Raw genomic sequence first — 18,839 nt, forward strand, 5'->3', positions numbered from 1 at the left:
AAAACAGAGAATTTATCTCTCCGCTCATCAGGAACATCCCAAAGGTTGCAGCTGGAATTATGGGCCAGGCTCTCTCTGTGAGAGAGGCCACTGAGGTATTAGTGCTGCAATATTAGGAGGCAAATAACAGTGATACTGAGATTTCTCTTTTATTGTATATCCTGCTTTGCTTTTGTCACACACACTCATCGCCCGTACTCCCAGATCAACTTGGAAATGTCATTCTATTGCTTTTGTGGAGAACACTGTGCTTGTATGGGTGTGAAATGCAATGAACCTAACATCTTGTGCGCTTCATTAGTTTCTTCCTTTTGGGAACAAGACCGGAAGTTTGTTATACAACCAGTACTGATTAAGAATGCTTTTGTGCAGAAACCGGAAGGTGAAGGTGGTCTTTCTAGGAAGGTCAGGGGTAATTTCAGAAAGACATGAGCAAGCACAGAAACACAGCTATTTAAAGAAAGCTCAACAACGGTACTGCACAAGAATCGGGTTGCAGGATTTGTGTCAGCAAACTCTTAAGTATACGACAATATATGAATATATTTTTACTGCCGGGGGACCAGGGAGAGGCGTTTGAAGGATTTTCTGCACCAAGTGCCAAAACAATTTGCCTGGCTTTGGGCACCTTGACTTGGTGGGTAGGCAGTGCAAACGATTTCTCAGGAAATCATTTGTTAGGTGAGCGTTTGCATAAAGAGTCAATGATTTCCATTTATTCCTATGGGGAAATTTTTAATGTGTTCCCGACCATAGGATTTCAACCCCAGTGTGAGGGGGGTGGGAAAACCCTCTGAAACTTTACAAAAGGCAAACAAGGGGGAAATGCTCTCATTTGTCTGATCTATCCCCTTACCTCCCCTTCCCACCTCACGGTTTCTGGCAAAACAACTGCACACACAAAAATGAGACTCGTTTAAGGTTGCTTATTTGTTTACAGTACTACATGCAGGTCTGGCTGTTTGGATTTCTGAATCTATGGTGTGTATAGTGAGGTTTGGGTGTTAATTCAAGTTTGGATAAGTGAATTTGTGCATAATGAGCGACTGAATATGGGATCTGTGTGTACTTGGCAAAAAACCAAACACCAAACAGAAAGAAAGAGAGGAAAGGTTCTTTTGATAGGGCATAAACTTTACTTTAAATAAAATACACATCAGAAGCCGGTCATACAAACACCCACGCACACACACACAGAGTCGCTATCAGGCTGCCTCAAACCAGCAACTGGTTCTCATCACAGCCAAGGTCTAGCAAATTTGTTCTGAGAGGCCAAAACCGCCCCCATCCCCAGAAAACAGAGACACGGGGGCCTGTGGAAACCACTGAGGAGGGAGAAGAGAGAAAGGCTTTCCAGACCCACCTTTTGCTACTTAAATTAGTGCAAATGTCATTGCCATGGAGCAAAAGTGCCTCCCATCTTTTGACTGGGGCAAACAGGGATGTACTAAGTGGGTTAGATAGGTAGATGTCTCAGTGGAGGGAGCCTCCCGCCATCTGTCTTCTCACGCGGTAGCGCTGAAAGGCACCCTCAGGCTGCCAGCCTCTCCCCAGCTTCTGCACCGAGAGCAGATCATGTGTCTACACGCTGGAGAAGCTATAAAGAGACTGGTGCCCGTCGTTATATATCTGTTGCTGGGGGGAGATAAATGAATGGCATGCCTCATTTTACTGTAGTGTATGTCAAAAAAAGCCCCATAGGGAGCGCAAGAGTCCCGTTTCTTTTTTTAAAAAGGATATTTTTCTATATCACAGTCTGTGGTGGCAATCCAATGAAAGCAGACTGGGGAGGTTCTCTAAAATGCAGAGGTTTTTAAAAAGTCGTCTTCTCAACACCTACTCAGCCACCCAAAAGAAATCATGTAAAAAGAGCGAGAACGAAGCAGCAGCATTGTTTCCTTCCTGCATCCTTCCCTACTTTTCTTCCCTCCGTTTCAAGCACTCCAGCCCACCTGGAGAAAGATGATGGCGTCGCTAATAAGCCAACAAACCTAAGGTGAAATGTGCAGGGGCGCAGAATTGTCCCCACCATACAGTGCTCCCAGGAAACAGGTGCATGCTGGTGGGGAGGGGAGAGGAGGAAATAAGGGGCGGGGGAAATGGGGGCTCGATGAATGGGGGCCAGCAAAATGCTCGAAGTTTCTAAGCAACTGGGGCCTGGGTGCGCAGAGGATGGCAGGGCGTCTGGGTTGCGCCAAAGGCTGCAAATTGCGGGGGAAATTCAGTCCCACGGCTGCACTTCAGCAGACGGGCCCAGCATAACCAATGCGCTCCCAAGACCTGCCTTTCTCTGCGTGATCTTTCCTTTCATGCCCGACCCCTCCTTCTCCCCATTTCCCCAGGAGGTCAGGGGCGAAAGGGACTGCAGCAGAGATCGGGGGTGATGGGGGCATGTCAGAGGCTGATGCTGCGGTGGTGCTTGAAGGGGTGGGGCTGGGCTTCGCGGCGCTGCTCCCGCTCCTCCAACTCGTCGCTGTTGAGGCTGGCGGCGTCGGACAGCCCCAGCAGGTGCTCCACCGAGTCGAATTTCTGCAGGTCGGAGGCAATGGTCTGGAAGCTGAGCACCGAGAGCGTGTCGGCGGAGGCGGCTGGCTCAGGAGGCAGCGCCGCCGCCCCGTAGAGCAGCGCCGGGCTGGCCTCAGCACCCACCGGGGAAGCCCTCCGGCCCACCAGGCGCTGGAGCCTCCGGGCATGGATCTGTTCACTGATCTGCTCCAGGTTCCGCAAGGCCACAGAGTAACGCATCTTGGCCTGGCCCACCTGCTGCTCCAGGGACGTCACCCGGGCCTTGTGCTCCTGCACGGCAGAGAAGGGACAGGTGAAGCATTAGGCCAACATGCACACCAACCAGGCTTTTGTTTTCTTTTTCTGGAAATGCTTTCAATTTATTTTATTTTATTTTATTTATTTTACTTTGACAAAGTAATACAGTGGTACCTCAGGTTAAGTACTTAATTCGTTCCGGAGGTCCATTCTTAACCTGAAACTGTTCTTAACCTGAAGGAGCACTTTAGCTAATTCTGTTCTCATCCTGAAGCAAAGTTCTTAACCTGAAGCACTATTTCTGGGTTAACGGAGTCTGTAACCTGAAGCGTATGTAACCTGAGGTACCACTGTAATCATAAATAAATAAGAATAAAAATGTGTACCTCACCCACAAGACCATTCCATTGTAACTTTCCAACCTCCCAAAATTTCAACACCTCTTGCGATGGTTTGACCCCTTTCCCTTTTAACAGTTCACATTCTACAAACAGCTTCCATGTCTTCTCAAACTCATTTCTCCTGCATATTCCACATCCTGCCTTAATGGCATGGGTTCATTTATCATTAATAGCTATATCCCACACCTCTTTATACCATTCTTCTATTTTATATTCTGCTTGCCCCTTCCACTTCCTAGCTGTAATAATTTCTGCAGCTGTCAATAAATTTATGAGCGAGTCCTTCACAGCCTGCGAACTTTCCACTCCATTGTAAATTGATAATAATGCTACCTCTGGACTTTCGATCAGCGTTAACCCAGTGATTTATTTCTGTTATCTCCTAAAACACCCTTTGCCAATAAAAAATGTACATATTTACACCCCCACCACATGTGAACATAATTCCCTGTTGCCTGGCATCCCCTCCAACATAACACCAAATATTCCTTGCTTGTTTGATTTCTTCTGATACCGTATTTTTCGCTCTATAGGACGCACCTTGTTTTAGAGGGGGGAGAACAAGAAAAAAAATTCTCCCCCTCTCTGCTCAGCGCCCCTTCAGTGAAGCGGTAGGAGAAACGGAGCCCCTTCCATTTCTCCTCCCGCTTGCCTGAAGGGGCGCTGCGCAGCTCTCCCTCTCTGCTGAAGCCAGGAGAGTCTTGCTCTCCCGGCTTCAGTGAAAGGAACCTGAAGCCTGTGGAGCACAGCGGGAACTTGTGCTGCGCTCCGAAGGCTTCAGGCAGCTACCCCTGAAGCCTGGAGAGCGAGAGGGGTCAGTGCGCTCCGACCCCTCTCGCTCTCCAGGCTTCAGCGAAAGCAACGCGAAGCCTCCGGAGCGCGAAGGGAGCACTCCCTCTGCGCTTCGGAGGCTTCGCGTTGCTATCGCTGAAGCCAAGGACCCTGCATTCACCCCATAGGATGCACACACATTTCCCCTTAATTTTTGGAGGGGGAAAAGTGCATCCTATAGAGCGAAAAATACGGTACCATCTCCAAACTAATTTATAATAATTTTCTTTTATTCTTATAGACAACACTTTCAACGTACCATGCATTTAAACCCTCAGGCACTCACTTCAAACAGTGGCAGATTCCCCCCACCGAAGGATTCTGGGAGCTGTCATTTGTTAGGGGCACAAAGGCTGCCTGGGTAGGGCGAGTCCTAGGACCCAGAGGAAGGTCTCACCTCAAGGATTTGGTTGAACTGGGCCTTCAGCTCAAAGTAGGGCTTGCTCTTCACAATGACCCGCTTCAAGGACTTCTGCAGCGACTGCACCTTGGCCTCGGCCTGCTGGCAGAGCTGGGTGACGCGCTGGTGCTCCCGTTCGCTTCGCAGGCGCTCTTCTTCGGCCTCGTTCACCTGAAGGGAGGGAAAGGGGCAAGTCAGAGTGAGGATGCTCTCTAGGTCTTGAAAGCTCACACTGGGAACAACCTCCCACCCACTCTGCCATCACTTTGTCTTCCCCAGCAACCAATTCTTTCCCTCTTCCTCTATTTTTTCCATTTTTAAATTAATTTTCCAAAATTTTAAACTAAAAAACAAACATACATCATAACTGTACTTAATCCAATCTTAATAACATTGTTGAGAAACTTCCTCAAATTCCCTTGACTGAATTTCATTATATATCATTGTAACGGATTTCCAAAACAAAATCTCATAAAATTTACTTAATCCTCTTAACATCTTTGTTTCTTTTCATCTTTGCTTTAAGCATAATATTCTGTAACTTCACATATTTAAATCCTTAGCCTATCTAATTTTTTTGCAAGTATTTCTGATTAATTTATCTTAGCATATTTAAGTAAGTAATCTTTGAAGTTCTTCCATTCTTCCTGGTGGTGCTCCTCCTCCTTCTGGTCACGGACTCTTCCAGTCAGGTCGGTTAGCTCCGAAAAGTTCATCATCTTCATCTGCCATTCCTCTTTCCCTCTTCCTCCAGTTGGCAGAGATGCAAGTGGTATGTGGAATCTCCCAACTTTACTAACTTCAGCCCTGCGTGTACCTGAAGGTGCGTCTCCACCCCCATCGCTCAGCCTGAACACTGAGGTCCAACTCCAAGGGCCTTTTAGTTGTTCCCTCACTGCAAGAAGTGAAGCTACAGGGAACCAGGTACAGGGCCTTCCTGGTAGTGGCACCCACCTTGTGGAACCACTCCCATCAGATGTCAAGGAAATAAATAACTACCTGACTTTTAGAAGACATCTGAAGGCAGCCCTGTTTAGGGAAGTTTTTAATGTTTAATCAAGAATTGTCTTTTTGATGGAAGCTATCCAGAGTGGCTGGGGCAACCCAGTCAGATGGGCAAGGTATAAGAAATTATTATTGTTGTTCTTGTTGTTGATGGGCAAGGTATAAGAAATTATTATTGTTGTTGATATTATTATTATTATTACAGTGGTACCTCGGGTTAAGAACTTAATTCATTCTGGAGGTCCGTTCTTAACCTGAAACTGTTCTTAACCTGAAGCACCACTTTAGTTAATGAGGCCTCTCACTGCTGCTGCGCCGCCGGAGCACGATTTCTGTTCTCATCCTGAAGCAAAGATCTTAACCCGAGGTACTATTTCTGGGTTAGTGGAGTCTGTAACCTGAAGCATCTGTAACCTGGAGTGTATGTAACCTAAGGTACCACTGTATTATTATTATTACAGTGTGTTGGATGGTATGATCTGTATCCAGCGGCGTAGTGGCAAATTCAGGAGTGCAGGATCTTTTTATGATATTCACAGTCAAACCCTCTTCTAAGATTAGACAATAATCTGATAATTATACAGAGAGGTGCCCTGCAACAATCGGTGCAGACCTCCATGTGTTGCCTTTCAGCTAGATCTGCTGTTTTCTGTGCATGTACACAGGCACATGATTTGGAGTGCTCCATATCTTCCTTAAGAGCGCTTTGAGCTGCGTTTTCCATGAAGTTCCACTGAACATCACAGAACTCACACACCGTTGTCTTGAAACGGAAGCACCTTGCGCTTCCAGCATCCCCGAATCCTAGCTTTGGGGCATCCAAAGACTAAAAAGCTCCCCTTCCGTGCTGACTGGGTGGCTCTAAGATGCCGGAGACAGGGACGGACCCTGCTCCAGAAATAGCAACGGGCCTTCAACCTCCCGTGACTCCAGACCACTACTCCATTTGGGGACTTGCAGCCTTTCCGATGTTGGTGGGCCACCATCACCCCTGAATCTGGCTAGACTGGCTGGGGGCTGATGTGAGACAGGAGTCTGACAACATCCGCAGGGTTGCAGGCTCCTGATTCCTGCAGGCCTTCCCCCTCACCTTGCACGTAGCGTGGTTGAGCATCTCCTGCCAGGTGGGGTCCAGCCTGTTTTTGTCAGCCATGACCCCCTGCTCAGCCACGAAAACCATCTCCCGGGCCGCATTGTGCATGCTGACGGCTCGCTCGTACCGCAGGGCAGCCTTCTGGGTCTCTTGCTGTGCCTGTAGTGAGTGGAGGAGAGAAACGCAACACAAACAAAAATTCCATTAAAAATCCCATAAGCTTTTGTTTCCCCCCCAGAACACACACACACGCCCTCTCCCCTTGTTTTAAGCACTCCCTCACCCCAATTCTCTCACACACACTAGCTAGAGCAGGGGTAGCCGATCTGAGGCCACCTCTGGGTGCTGCTGGACTCCAACTCCCATCAGCCCCAGCGGTAAGGCATGATGGGAGATTTAGCCCAACAACATCCTGAGGGCACCACATTGGACGTAGAGAGAAGGGAAAGGTGGAGACTTGAAACACGCAGGGAAAAGAATTGCACAGTGCAACTCTTGCTGGGGTGTACCACTTCAGACACGGAGGTGGCATGTTTTACTTCTCCTTTACTTTAAATAAAGCAGCTCTCTTCATATATAAAATTAGTGTAGCAGAAAAGAGCCTGCAACAGAATACCTCTTCGCTGACAGGCAGTGTTAGAAATTAGCCAGGCGCAAAGACTTCCGGGGAGGCGCCTCCGTCAATGGCTGAATTCCTCTGATCGGGAGGAATTTGCTCCGTGAAAAGCAGGGTCTGACCGCCACGGTGAAGGCGGAGACCCATAGAAATCACAGGCGGGAGAAGCCTGTGAACCTGGGATTCGGCTGGCACCATTTGCGCCCCCCCCACTCGCGGGGAAACCCTGTTTTGGGGATCCGGAGCAACGTGGGGTGAGCGGCGCGGTGCTTTGAATCGACCGCTTCTTTCACGGAGTGAAGCCGCATTGCTGTTGCCGGAGAGCGCTCTTTTTCCTGTGGACAATTGGATTTTAAACGACTACCCGTGAGTAGGACGGAAAATTGGACCTTGAAACACTTTAATTTGGCGCTGAAGCGGGAAGGCTCTAAACAGGAAGTCCGCCTCCCGTTTTGTAAATAGATTGAAGCAAAGACATTACAAGCTAAAGTCTTCGAAAGCTTTTGATAAAGGATTAAATTCCCACCGGACAAGAATATATAACCCCTCTTGGAAGCAGGAGAAGAGAGGGGAAGTTTTGGATTTAGTGTGCTTGCAGAAGAGAGTCAAAATTAAATTGCCACTGCTCTGAACCTGGAAAAGGGCTGCCAGATGACGTTCGGGGAATGTTTATTGACAGAACGGATTTGACAGCTAGCTAAAATAAGAAAGGCACTGTCTCCATTGTCCTCTTCTGCGTTTAAAAATGGAGAAAAAAGTAACCGAAAATTGAAACTATTGTTACTTGCTTGAGTTGTGTTTGAAAGAATTGATACAAACGGAGACTGTTTCCCTCTAGAGGGAGCATGTGAAACTGTTACAGGAGTGCAACAGGGAGAGCTCCAGCTGCAAGATAAGATTCTGAAAAATAGAGTCTGACCTTGGACCATTCAAAATGTTGATAGGAGAAGCCATTGTGACTGTATTATACAAGATAAACTACTCGCTGGAACATCTCCATAAAAAGTCAGATGACACGATCTCTAAAATTGACAACTTGGAACAGAACGTGATTAATTTGAATCAAAAAGTGAGTCTCAATACAGAAACAACTCAGGATTGGGTACAGGAACATATCTTGGTTGGACAAATGGTGGAGGAAAAGGAGAAAGCTGATGATGTGAAAATGGTGGAGAAAAAGGAGAAAGCTGATGATGTGAAACCAAAAGTAGTACAAGCGGGATCCTTAATTTCTCGGAAGCAGATTGAGGATTATAAATTGAGGTCTTTCATGACTGAATCTAGCAAAAGTCAAATTTCGAGGCTAGGATCCTGGCTTGGATTGAAGAAGGAAAGTTGGAAAGAACCCTCTTTCCAGGGATTGACTGACTTTTGGGACATGGACCTGGGCTTGGAGGAGTTTGAAGTTTTTGGGGTCGCTAGAATTGGAGGAATCCTGAAATACGTTCTGAAACACTCTATGGACTTTACTTTTAACTTTGGAAATTTGGCTGAACTGTCCAGAAGGAACAAAAGTATTGCTAGGCTGGAGTTTTCCCGAGATTTGCTCCTGAGCATCAAAGAATATGAAGAAGACCTGCAGAAGGGACTTGGAAGAGATTTAAGAGCCTCGGATATAAGGGCACCAGGTTGATGGATTATATGGAACTGACGGAAAGGACTGGCAGAATCCGAAGCCAGGGAGAGGAGATAGTGGAAGATTAATGGAAAATTTAAAGTGTTTATTTAGAAATTTTGTTAAAGTAATGACTGTCAGAAAAATGGTGGAATGATATTTTATGGATTTAGCAGAAATGCTATAAGATGTTGGGTGTATATAAGTAATCAACCGTTAATGGGAAATAAGGTTAAAGAATATGTTATTCATAATATGACAGAAAATAGAGAAAGATGGAAAGGATTTGCTGAAACAAGTACTAGAAGCGGGATACAAGAAGGGAGGTGTGAGGAAGTCGAGGAAACAAGGGAATGAAGGACAGAGTATGGAAAAGGAGGGATGTTTTTAAATTGTTTTTGTCTTGCTTTGTTTATGTGTTTAGTTCAATGGGTTTAGGGTGGGCTTGTATTGTTTATATATTGTATTGTTTTTCTCTTTCTTTTTTCTTTTTTGTTTTTTCTCTCTTTTTTCTACGTTTTTGTAACTTTTAAAAGCAATAAATATTATTTTTTTAAAAAAGAAATTAGCCAGGCGCCAGGAGCATTTTGCAACCATGCAGAGATCTCTGGAATGCAGGCTGGCGACTGGGGAGAAGGATCTGAAATATTTTCCTTGAAGTTTGAATTTGTTTTATTCTGGATTGTTTTATTTGATGTTTTAATGTGTGGTTAACCCCTTTTGAGATTTGTTCTTTAAAATATAAAGCGGTATAGAAATGAAAATTAATAAATAATAATAATACCCCATTCGGGGGGGGGGGACTCCATCCCACTGTGGTGACCGTAACCTAGGTTTAAAGTGCTATTTGGCAATTAGATTATATATCTGAGTTTCTAACACTGCTGACAGGGTAGGGTTTTAATTAAGTGCAAGTCAGCTATTTTGTTTTGTTTTGTATACAGTTATTCATGTTGACAGACACCCACATCATCATTGCCACGTCATCCATTGACATTCCTGTTATCTGAAGCTGCTAATTGTGGATTTTGGTCCTCCACACTGCTGTAAACCACTCTGGACAGGATATGCCCAGCTGTTTAAAGCTGGGAACAGGATTATGTGTTGCTGATAGCATTGTGTTTACATCATTCCTCACAGGTAAAGAATGGCCTTCTGCCAGAAGCAGCTCAAAAACCCAAGGTCCTGCCAAGAGCCTTTCAATCCATTCCTCCCGCACACGAAATAATTCATAAAACAGCTTAAATCCTGTTTATAAAATCAGCTGTCCTGTGACAACTCCGTTTAGCCTCCAATCTTAGGTACGGGGGATGGAGCAGAAGAGGGGTCAGCAGCCAATAGGAACCAGGAAGAATTTTGAGAAAGTGCCGTGGGCACCAGTCACAAAATGGCTACTGTGGGAGAGCGGCAACGCAAAATGGCTGCCATCTATAAAAACAGAAAGGCCCACAATATGGTGCAGGCCTCCCCGCCCAAAACGAATAAGGAAAAGGCACCTACGTCAGTCAACACTGTGCTTGCTCACAAGAAGCAGCTTTGGGTGGAAGGCTGGGTGTCCAATCCTGGCACCCAATGAAATATAAGCAAGCGCAGAGTGGCGTTCAATGCGCAAAACAGGAATTCAGAAGGAAGAGCAAACTATTTCTGACACACTGTGGACTTTTAAGGGAATGTTTACTGAGACTTTTCATAGGGGCAGCTTCTTTCCATTTTTGGCAATGACTTGTGGCTATTTATGACACAAAATTAAGCTTAGAGAATTCCGGAACCCCCAAATCAGATCCTTTAAAGATTTATTGCTCTACAACAGCCGAGGAATAGTAGCAACTTCAGGGGTGAAAAAGAGGGAAATGTTAACAGATACCTCCTTGGCCAAGCGCCTGGCCTCGTAGTAGGGGCGTGCTTTCTCGATACAGTTCCCCAACTGGGAGCCCTGAGCATTCAGCTTCCTGGCAGACTCCGACAAGATCCTCCGATACGTGGTACGGGCTTCCTGTTGAAACCAATGGCGCAAAGCAGGTCAGTGTTGAAGGAATTGGCCTGCATTAAATGCATGCCTAAGATGGATTTTACGGGTTGCTGCAGTGCCGTGGCTGGCCCCACAGAGCTCAAGCGCTGCATCAGTCATATATGCACAAGGGGGGATCGCACAGGGTGTCTGGAACGCATGGCTACTTCGCACACCCATATCCGTGGGGCCTGATGGAGGTGCACTGCTGGTGCACGAAGCTGCAGATTGCAAACAGGCAGCAAACACGACCCCATCACATTTCGACTAAATATCAGGAGGCGGCTTCCTAATGCTAGGCAGTGTTTGGCTGTGGAACAGACTGCTACTGGTTGTGGTGAGCTCTCCTTCCCTGGAGGCACTGAACTGCAGGCTGTACAGCTGCCTGTCAGAGATACTGCAGCTGCACTCTGCAGATCTTGCACTGAGCAGCGGATTGGGCCCCCAAGGCCCCTCCTATGACAACCACAACTAATAATAATCATAATAATATTTTATTTATATCCCACCCTCCCCAGCAGAAGTCAGGCTCAGAGCAGCTAACAACAGTAAAATAATACAGCATTCTAAAATCAATTCATTATAAAATCAGTTCAAATCAAATTGATGGCAACCATTGGGCTAGAGTTCTGTGAGGATTACCAAAGGAGGGGGTCAGACTGTGCCTTGACCAAAGGCCTGGTGGAACAGCTCTGTCTTGCAGGCCCTGTGGAAAGATGTCAAGTCCTGCAAGGCCCTAGTCTCTTGTGATAGAGCGTTCCACCAGATCGGAGCCACAGCTGAAAAAGCCCTGGCTCTGGTTGAGGCCAGACTCTTTTCACTACAACAGGAGTCTCTAACCACCAACCAGCCTTGAGACACGGGGCTGTAACTTATATTCAGAACAGATCCATTGAAATGAATGGACCTAATTTGGTCATGCTGATTGCCACTGGATACAAGCATGGTAACCTTATTACATCCGTGGTCCTCTAAGTATGAGGCAGGTCTGTATGGGGGAAGGATGAGCTGCACATGACTCCAAACAGAAGCCAGAAAACAGACACTGGAGTGAGCTTAAACTGAGTTGTACCTATTAGCGGGTATTTTCCTTTTATTTTGTTTTTCCACAATTATCTTTCACCCTCACGTTAGTAGAGGGAACAAATTACCCCACACGGAAGGGCAATTTTCAGTGCAATCCCTATACATTTAAGTAACTGCAGGGACAAATTCCCTCCCCAGTTCACTCTACCAAACGCGCCACGGTGCAGGTGGTGAGTGAAACTGGGGACCCCTGCCTGCTGACTTGCCAAGGGATAACGCAGCCTCCGTGGAGGGGACAGAAGTCAGGAAGTGTTCAGAAGAAGAAGAGGAGTTTGGATTTGATATCCCGCTTTATCACTCCCCTTCAGGAGTCTCCAAGTGGCTAACATTCTCTTTTCCCTTCCTCCGCCACAACAAACACTCTGTGAGGTGAGTGGGGCTGAGAGACTTCAGAGAAGTGTGACTGGCCCAAGGTCACCCAGCAGCTGCATGTGGAGGAGCAGAGACGCGAATCCGGTTCCCCAGATTACATGTCCACCGCTCTTAACCACTACACCACACTGGCTCTCAGAAGTGATGTTGAAATTGCTTTGAGGGTGCTGCCTTACTCACATCCAGCTGCAGCTCCACTCGATTGATCTCTTCGTTGGCCTGATTGAGGTGCTCCAGCTCCTCCTGTGGTGAGAGAAAGGCAGACTCAAGAGACAGGCACCGGCAAAGTGCAGAAGGACACATTTGTACAACTTCCACCCCTTCATCCCCTGAACCCTTTCCTAGCAGGCTTATAAGAACCCAAGAGAAGTGGCTGGATCCAGACACTGGCTCATCCTAGTCCAGTAACCAATGGGACGCCTGGAAGCAAGACATGACTGCTACAGACTCCCCTCTTGTAATAGGGATGCAGGTGGCGCTGTGGTCTAAACCACAGAGCCTAGGACTTGCCAAATAGAAGGTCGGTGGTTCGAATCCCCGCAACGGGGTGAGCTCCTGTTGCTCTATCCCAGCTCCTGCCAACCTAGCAGTGTGAAAGCACGCCAGTGCAAGTAGATAAACAGGTACTATTATTACAATTATACTGTTTACTGCCTCCAACAGTGAAGTTAGAGTGTGGCCATTGTGGCGAGTAGCCATTGATAGCCGTGTCTCTTTTTGTGCTAATGCTTTTAAGTGGAATGTGTTGATTTCTATATTTTCTTAGATGAGCACTTATGTATTTATTTTTAAATTTTATTAATTGTCGTCATCATCATGTCCCAGTTTCATTTCTGTTTTTATATTTGGCTTTAATCTTTTTGGTGATTACTATTTTTATTACATAAGATGCTCTGAGATACTTCAATGTGAAAAACAATATAATCAATGAATCATCCTCCTCCTCCTCCTCTTTTAAAGCCATCCACATTGGTGGCCGTCACTGCCACTTGCGAGAGCAAATGCCGCAGTTTAACTACGCGCTTTTTAACTCTTGAAAAGGGTTGGCATATGTACCTGGCACTACCTATAAACACATGCAAATTGCCACTAAGATGAAACCTGCATCCCTCACAATAAGTGATGGAAAATTATATGCAGCTGCTTGCTGGACATATTCTGCTTAACAGATAGAGCATATGTATATATAAACTGGGGATCTAAGGCAGCAGAGAATGAATAGATGGAAAGAAAGGCAGGAAAGAAAAACAGTCAGGCCTCCGATTCCTATTCCTGAATGTAGAGGCAGAAGGCACACAGAAGGACTCAGGTTCAGTCTTGAAATCTCCGCCATCTTGGCAGTCCCATCAACCCCAGCCAGCATGGTCAATGGGTCAATGGTCAGGATTGATGGGAGTTGTAGTCCAGCAACCTTTTGCAGGCCCACACAAGGTCCCCCATCCTTGACTTCAAGAATCTCAGGTAGCAGGGCTAGAAAACATCCTCCTGCTGCTAAAGTTGCAAAACAATGAAGCAGAGACGGAGCAATGGAGAACTTCTGAAACAACAATGGGACACTAGGTCAGCCCAAGGCATGATGGAGAACAGCAGCAACGGATAGGCATAATATATTACAAGGACAGGAAGAAACGTTACTGCAGGACAGAATAATTGCCACACACAGGAAGAACAAGGAGAGAGTCTGAATGCTTCGCCTGTAGGCATATAAATCATTTAATGTTGCATAAATCGTTTAATGTTGAATGGAAGATGTTAAAACTGCAGTTGCAATATAAGGGATTGTTATTTGGACTGGAGCGTAACTGAAATTTACGAACGCAGAAATAAAGTAAATCATCAAACCATCAATTCTAGCATGCGGAGTGGGGCCATCTAAACTGTATAATTTGGTATCTCAATGATTGGTATTATTAATTTGGCATTGTTATAATGAGGCTGTTATTGGATTACGGTAATTGAAAAGTAATAAAATAATTATCGAAAAAAGAGAGAAAACATCCTCCTCACCTTGGGACGCCCAAGATGCCAGGAAGTCTCAAGAGACAATGGAGTGTGCCTCTGGGGGTGAAGTCAAACCGCTGACTTAGCAGCACCGAAGTGACCGCCCTGGGGTGCAAGCCTGGGCAGTGTCTATGGAGGCCCTGAGCTGCCCAGAGGACAAGGGCCGCCCCCCCCCCCGGCCTCACTGATGTGGTCCAGAAAGCAGGACAATACATTTGGCACCTCCCTGGCTGCTGGAAGGAGACATACAAGGCGCCATTCTGCACGTGCTATAAAGGGAAGTGAGGGGCAGATGGGGCTCATCAACCTGGGAAGGTGGGAGAAGGAAAACTCTTGTCCTAAACTCCGCTGCCTTTTGGGTTACCCCTGGGAGAAGAAAAGTCTAAGGAGTAAAACCCTACACAAATCCAGAATGCGGTCCCTACTTTCCACTGGGCAGCAGATTTGAAGCGTGGTACCCACCCACCTGGGACACTGCTGGCGCTGTGGGTTAAACCACAGAGCCTAGGACTTGCCGATCAGAAGGTCGGCGGTTCGAATCCCCGCGACAGGGTGAGCTCCCGTTGCTCAGTCCTGCTCCTGCCAACCTAGCAGTTCGAAAGCACGCCAAAGTGCAAGTAGATAAATAGGTACCACTCCGGCGGGAAGGTAAACGGTGTTTCTGTGCACTGCTCTGGTTCGCCAGAAGCAGCTTAGTCATGCTGGCCACATGACCCAGAAGCTGTACGCCGGCTCCCTCGGCCAGTAAAGTGAGATGAGCGCTGCAACCCCAGAGTCGGCCACGACTGGACCTAATGGTCAGGGGTCCCTTTACCTTTATCCACCCACCGAATTTACTTTCCTCTCTGCAGTAGTGCCAAACGGCAAGAAGGGCTGGGGGAGGATGAGATGGCAGCGGTCATCATACCAGCCCGGGGGTTGCAATTGCTGATGGTTCTTAATGCCAGGCCTGTAAATAGCAATAAGCTCCCGTACTCTCCCCCAGAAATAGATGGATAAGGTGTTTTTCCTGGGGGAAATGTACCACTTGGAAAAGGGCAGGGAGCTTCCTGGTGGCTGAAGCATGCTGTTCCTGGCAAACCCCATGATCACTGGATAGACAAGCATTTTCATCTGTAATTGCTTTCAGAATGTTTTTATCTGAAATGGTTTTAACTGTTTTGGAATGTTTCCGCCTTGTTTTTCCTCTTAAATGGTGTATTTGCTTGCCGCCTTAGGCTCCTTGGGGAAGAAGGGCGGGGTATGAAAACCAATAAATAATGCTAATGGTCCCCAGTTCACACCATGACTGTAAATGGACCCACTTAGCTTCCACAGGGTTGCTGCGCTGGGTGGGTGCCAAGAGCCAAACTGACTGCTGCTTACTTTTGCTCAAAGGAATTTTTGCATTTACTAAAACAAAAATGCTGGCAACTAGCCCTGAGGCAAAGGGAAAAAGCAAACACAACTATTGGGCCATTCTGTTCCTGCTTGATTGGAAATGCTAAGTGGCTTGTTGGCAGAAGGGCCAAGAGGCGAGTAACAGTAGTTCAACCGGTTTCTGTCCACACTTTCAATACAGCCTTAGAGCAAACCAGATTGCAAGCTTACATGGAGCAATCCCCGAAGAACTGAATGGCAACCCCTCCCAGGCCCACCATCAGGCAAGTGAATACAGGAAGAAGTATCGTACTGGTTTCCAAGCACAATTCAAAGTGTTGGTGCTGACTTTTAAAGCCCCTAACGGCCTCGGCTCTGTATACCTGAAGAAGCGTCTCCACCCCATTATTCAGCCCAGACACTGAGGTCGAGCTCTGAGGGCCTTCTGGCAGTTCCCTCCCTGCGAGAAGTGAAGCTACAGGGAACCAGGCAGAGGGCCTTCTCGGTAGTGGCGCCCGCCCTGTGGAACACCCTCCCATCAGATGTCAAGGAAATAAACAACTATCTGACTTTTAGAAGACATCTGAAGGCAGCCCTGTTTAGGGAAATTTTTAATGTTTGATGTTTGATTGTATATACTGGAAGCCGCCCAGAGTGGCTGAGGCAACCCAGCCAGATGGGCAGGGTACAAATAATAAAATATTAATAATAATAAAGCTATTTTCTTACCTGGATGCGGGGGTCAAGCTCCTCCTCTTCCTCCTGCTCCTCATCTTTCCTCTGGGAAGTTTTGGCATCACCGCTGCCACCGTCACAGATGGCTTCAGGCACGGGTGTCCTCTGCTCTTCTCCCTCTTCGGTGGGCGTCCTCAGCTCCCCGGGAGGTGTTTCCCGCCCATCACCCATGTTCATACCCAGCACCAACCTCTGGTCAGAGTCCTCCATGCCCAGCCTCCAACGCCCCTCTGCAGCCTCCTCACCCGGGCGGTTTGGCCTCGTCACAGAGATGCAGGCACCATTCTAACGCCAGGCCCATCCACAGACCATTGGCACAGGGCTTCTGGGTTTGCAAAGATGCATTTGGCAGGCGCGGCAAGGGAAGCAGGCGGAAATTTACAGCGCTGGTCTGGAGAGCGATGGGGCACCCTCCAGGGACCACGCGCTGCCCGGAACGGAAGAAAGGATGCCAGGCGATTCTTTGAGGAACTTAAAAGGGCTTTAGTCCTGGAGGCGCTGAGAGAGGCACATAGCAGCAGTTGCTCACTCACGGAGGGGGTGGAGAAAATTCCCCACCAGGCATATCCTCCACCCCCTCATCTACAGCACACCCTTAAGACGCCTCCTCCAAGGCCGCATCCAGCAGCAAAGGCGAGAGAACCGAAGCAGTCAAGCGCAGGCTGGGCTGGGGGGGGGGAATGAAAAAGGAGACTGGTTAACTATGCATATTGTAAAAAGGTAAAGGTAAAGGGACCCCTGACCATTAGGTCCAGTCGTGGCCGACTCTGGGGTTGCAGCGCTCATCTCGCTTTATAGGCCGAGGGAGCCGGCGTACAGCTTCTGGGTCATGTGGCCAGCATGACTAAGCCGCTTATGGCGAACCAGAGCAGGGCACAGAAATGCCGTTTACCTTCCCGCCGGAGTGGTACCTATTTATCTACTTGCACTTTGACGTGCTTTCAAACTGCTAGGTTGGCAGGAGCAGGGACCAAGCAATGGGAGCTCACCCCGTCGCGGGGATTCGAACCGCCGACCTTCTGATCGGCAAGTCCTAGGCTCAGTGGTTTAACCCACAGCGCCATTCGCGTCCCAATGCATATTGTAAAAGGCAGCATACAGCAAAGCTACATCCCACTCGGCCAGCTGCAAACTCTGTGTGCGTTTACACATTTGCAATCTTATTCCGGTTGCGCCACAAATTGCAACGATACCTAGGAATGTAATTCGGACCTATGTACCTCTGGCACCTGAAAATGTTATTTTGGCTTCAACAAAAAGTGACGCAAGCATACAACAGAAGACACCTACCAGATCTGTATCTAGATAATCTCTTGCCACAATGGTTACATGTCACAATGAAGAACATTGCCACGCTTGCCACAACTATAAGAGGTTTGAAGCTCTGCCAGAAATGTTTATTGCTTTCTTCTAGGCATCAACACAATGACAGCTAGGAATAGGAATAGGTTGTGGGAGAGGCCACAGGGAGCTTGCAGCCCAATGGATAAAATATTTCTAATCACGTTTAAATATTTAACAATTTGTTTCTGATCAGTGTTGATTCTCTCCCACCCTAAACAAATCAGTGCCCGAGATAGATAATCCACATTTTCCAGATTGCTAGATGCCAAGAACTCATTTCTAGGCTTCTGGGAACACATGTTGCCATAATAACTCTATTGTTCATGTGACTGGAGACCCACAGCTCAGTCCTGTATCTACTGCTCCTAATCAACAGCACACAGTTCATATCAGATCAGCTGTTTATTTATGAACACACATAGTGCCTGCTGGAGCTATCAGGACCAAGATCATTTGCCTGTGACCTAAACTGCTTCTCTCTTTGTGCGTTGTGAGTTGCAAGATCAAAACCGCATAAACTTCAGAGCTGCTTTCCTATAACTTTTGAAAGGCTTCTGATCATTATGGAAGATAAAACAGTAAGAGACGGGACACACATCCCACTGCCCTACCTGCCTAGAAACGACAACCACTCTCACACACACCCCTGCCAATTTCCTTCCTGGTGCTACCATCCCTGCCCATCTCCAAATCCTTTTAAATCCTATGAAGCATTGGGCATGCCTCAACAGCCCTCTTCTCTGCAGAAGCAGAGTCCAAACATGTCTAATTGAACCAAGAATATTTGCTGTGAGCCACCCAGATCGGCGGGGTATAAATATAAGTAGTACTATTATTATTATTATTATTATTATTATTATTAATAATTTTGCGGCACTCTCCGCTTAAATAAGCGCTTATTTCCTCTCCGGGGGCTGAAACCCCCCCTTGCCAGACCCCCCCCCCTTTGAACCCGGGCTCGAGCTGCCATCGCCCTCCTCTCCCCGCTGGGCCTCTACGCGCCGCCTCCAGCGGGGATCCCCTCCCTCTTTTGCGTCGGCCTCCGGGTTCCCCTCCCGGGGAAGCGCGCGCAGGGAATCCGGAACCACGGGGCCCCCCAAAAAATATATTTTTTTTAAAAAATCGTTCTATTTACCTCCAGCTCCAGCTGCAACCTCCTCCAACCCCCGCCCAAGCGGAAACGGAAATCCTTCCTCCCCCCCCCCCGACT

The 18,839-nt window shown here is 47.4% G+C and overlaps 1 protein-coding gene across 4 annotated transcripts; it reads right to left on the reverse strand.

Annotated features, from left to right (window-relative positions):
• Positions 1-1,113: 1,113 nt before the first annotated feature.
• Positions 1,114-18,839, reverse strand: SH3BP5L (SH3 binding domain protein 5 like). Of its 4 annotated transcripts, XR_014523088.1 has the most exons (9): positions 18,765-18,834; positions 16,280-16,952; positions 13,602-13,727; positions 12,371-12,433; positions 10,589-10,717; positions 6,491-6,652; positions 4,393-4,566; positions 2,035-2,796; positions 1,114-1,991 (listed from the first exon to the last, which is right to left on the reverse strand). XR_014523088.1 is itself a non-coding variant. In XM_083492974.1 (8 exons), exons 2-8 carry the CDS (start codon positions 16,493-16,495, stop codon positions 2,395-2,397), a joined length of 1,272 nt encoding a protein of 423 aa, XP_083349100.1. In that variant the 5' UTR covers positions 16,496-16,952; positions 18,765-18,834; the 3' UTR covers positions 1,114-2,394. The 4 variants fall into 4 exon arrangements, 2 of the variants coding, with proteins under 2 accessions (XP_083349100.1, XP_083349101.1); XR_014523087.1 differs by lacking the exon at positions 13,602-13,727; XM_083492974.1 differs by having other exon boundaries at positions 1,114-2,796.

This window comes from Podarcis liolepis (genome assembly GCF_965112155.1).
Source record: "Podarcis liolepis genome assembly, chromosome: 2".
Taxonomy (NCBI): Eukaryota; Metazoa; Chordata; class Lepidosauria; order Squamata; family Lacertidae; genus Podarcis; species Podarcis liolepis.

Excerpts from the sequence above, each read along its gene's own strand:
- SH3BP5L (XM_083492974.1), bottom strand. The coding sequence starts at position 16,495 with ATGGAGGACTCTGACCAGAGGTTGGTGCTGGGTATGAACATGGGTGAT. Across the intron at positions 4,567-6,490 it reads TCAACCACGCTACGTGCAAG|GTGAACGAGGCCGAAGAAGA; the intron begins GTGAGGGGGAAG and ends CCCTCCCTTCAG. Across the intron at positions 2,797-4,392 it reads AGTTCAACCAAATCCTTGAG|GAGCACAAGGCCCGGGTGAC; the intron begins GTGAGACCTTCC and ends TCTGCCGTGCAG.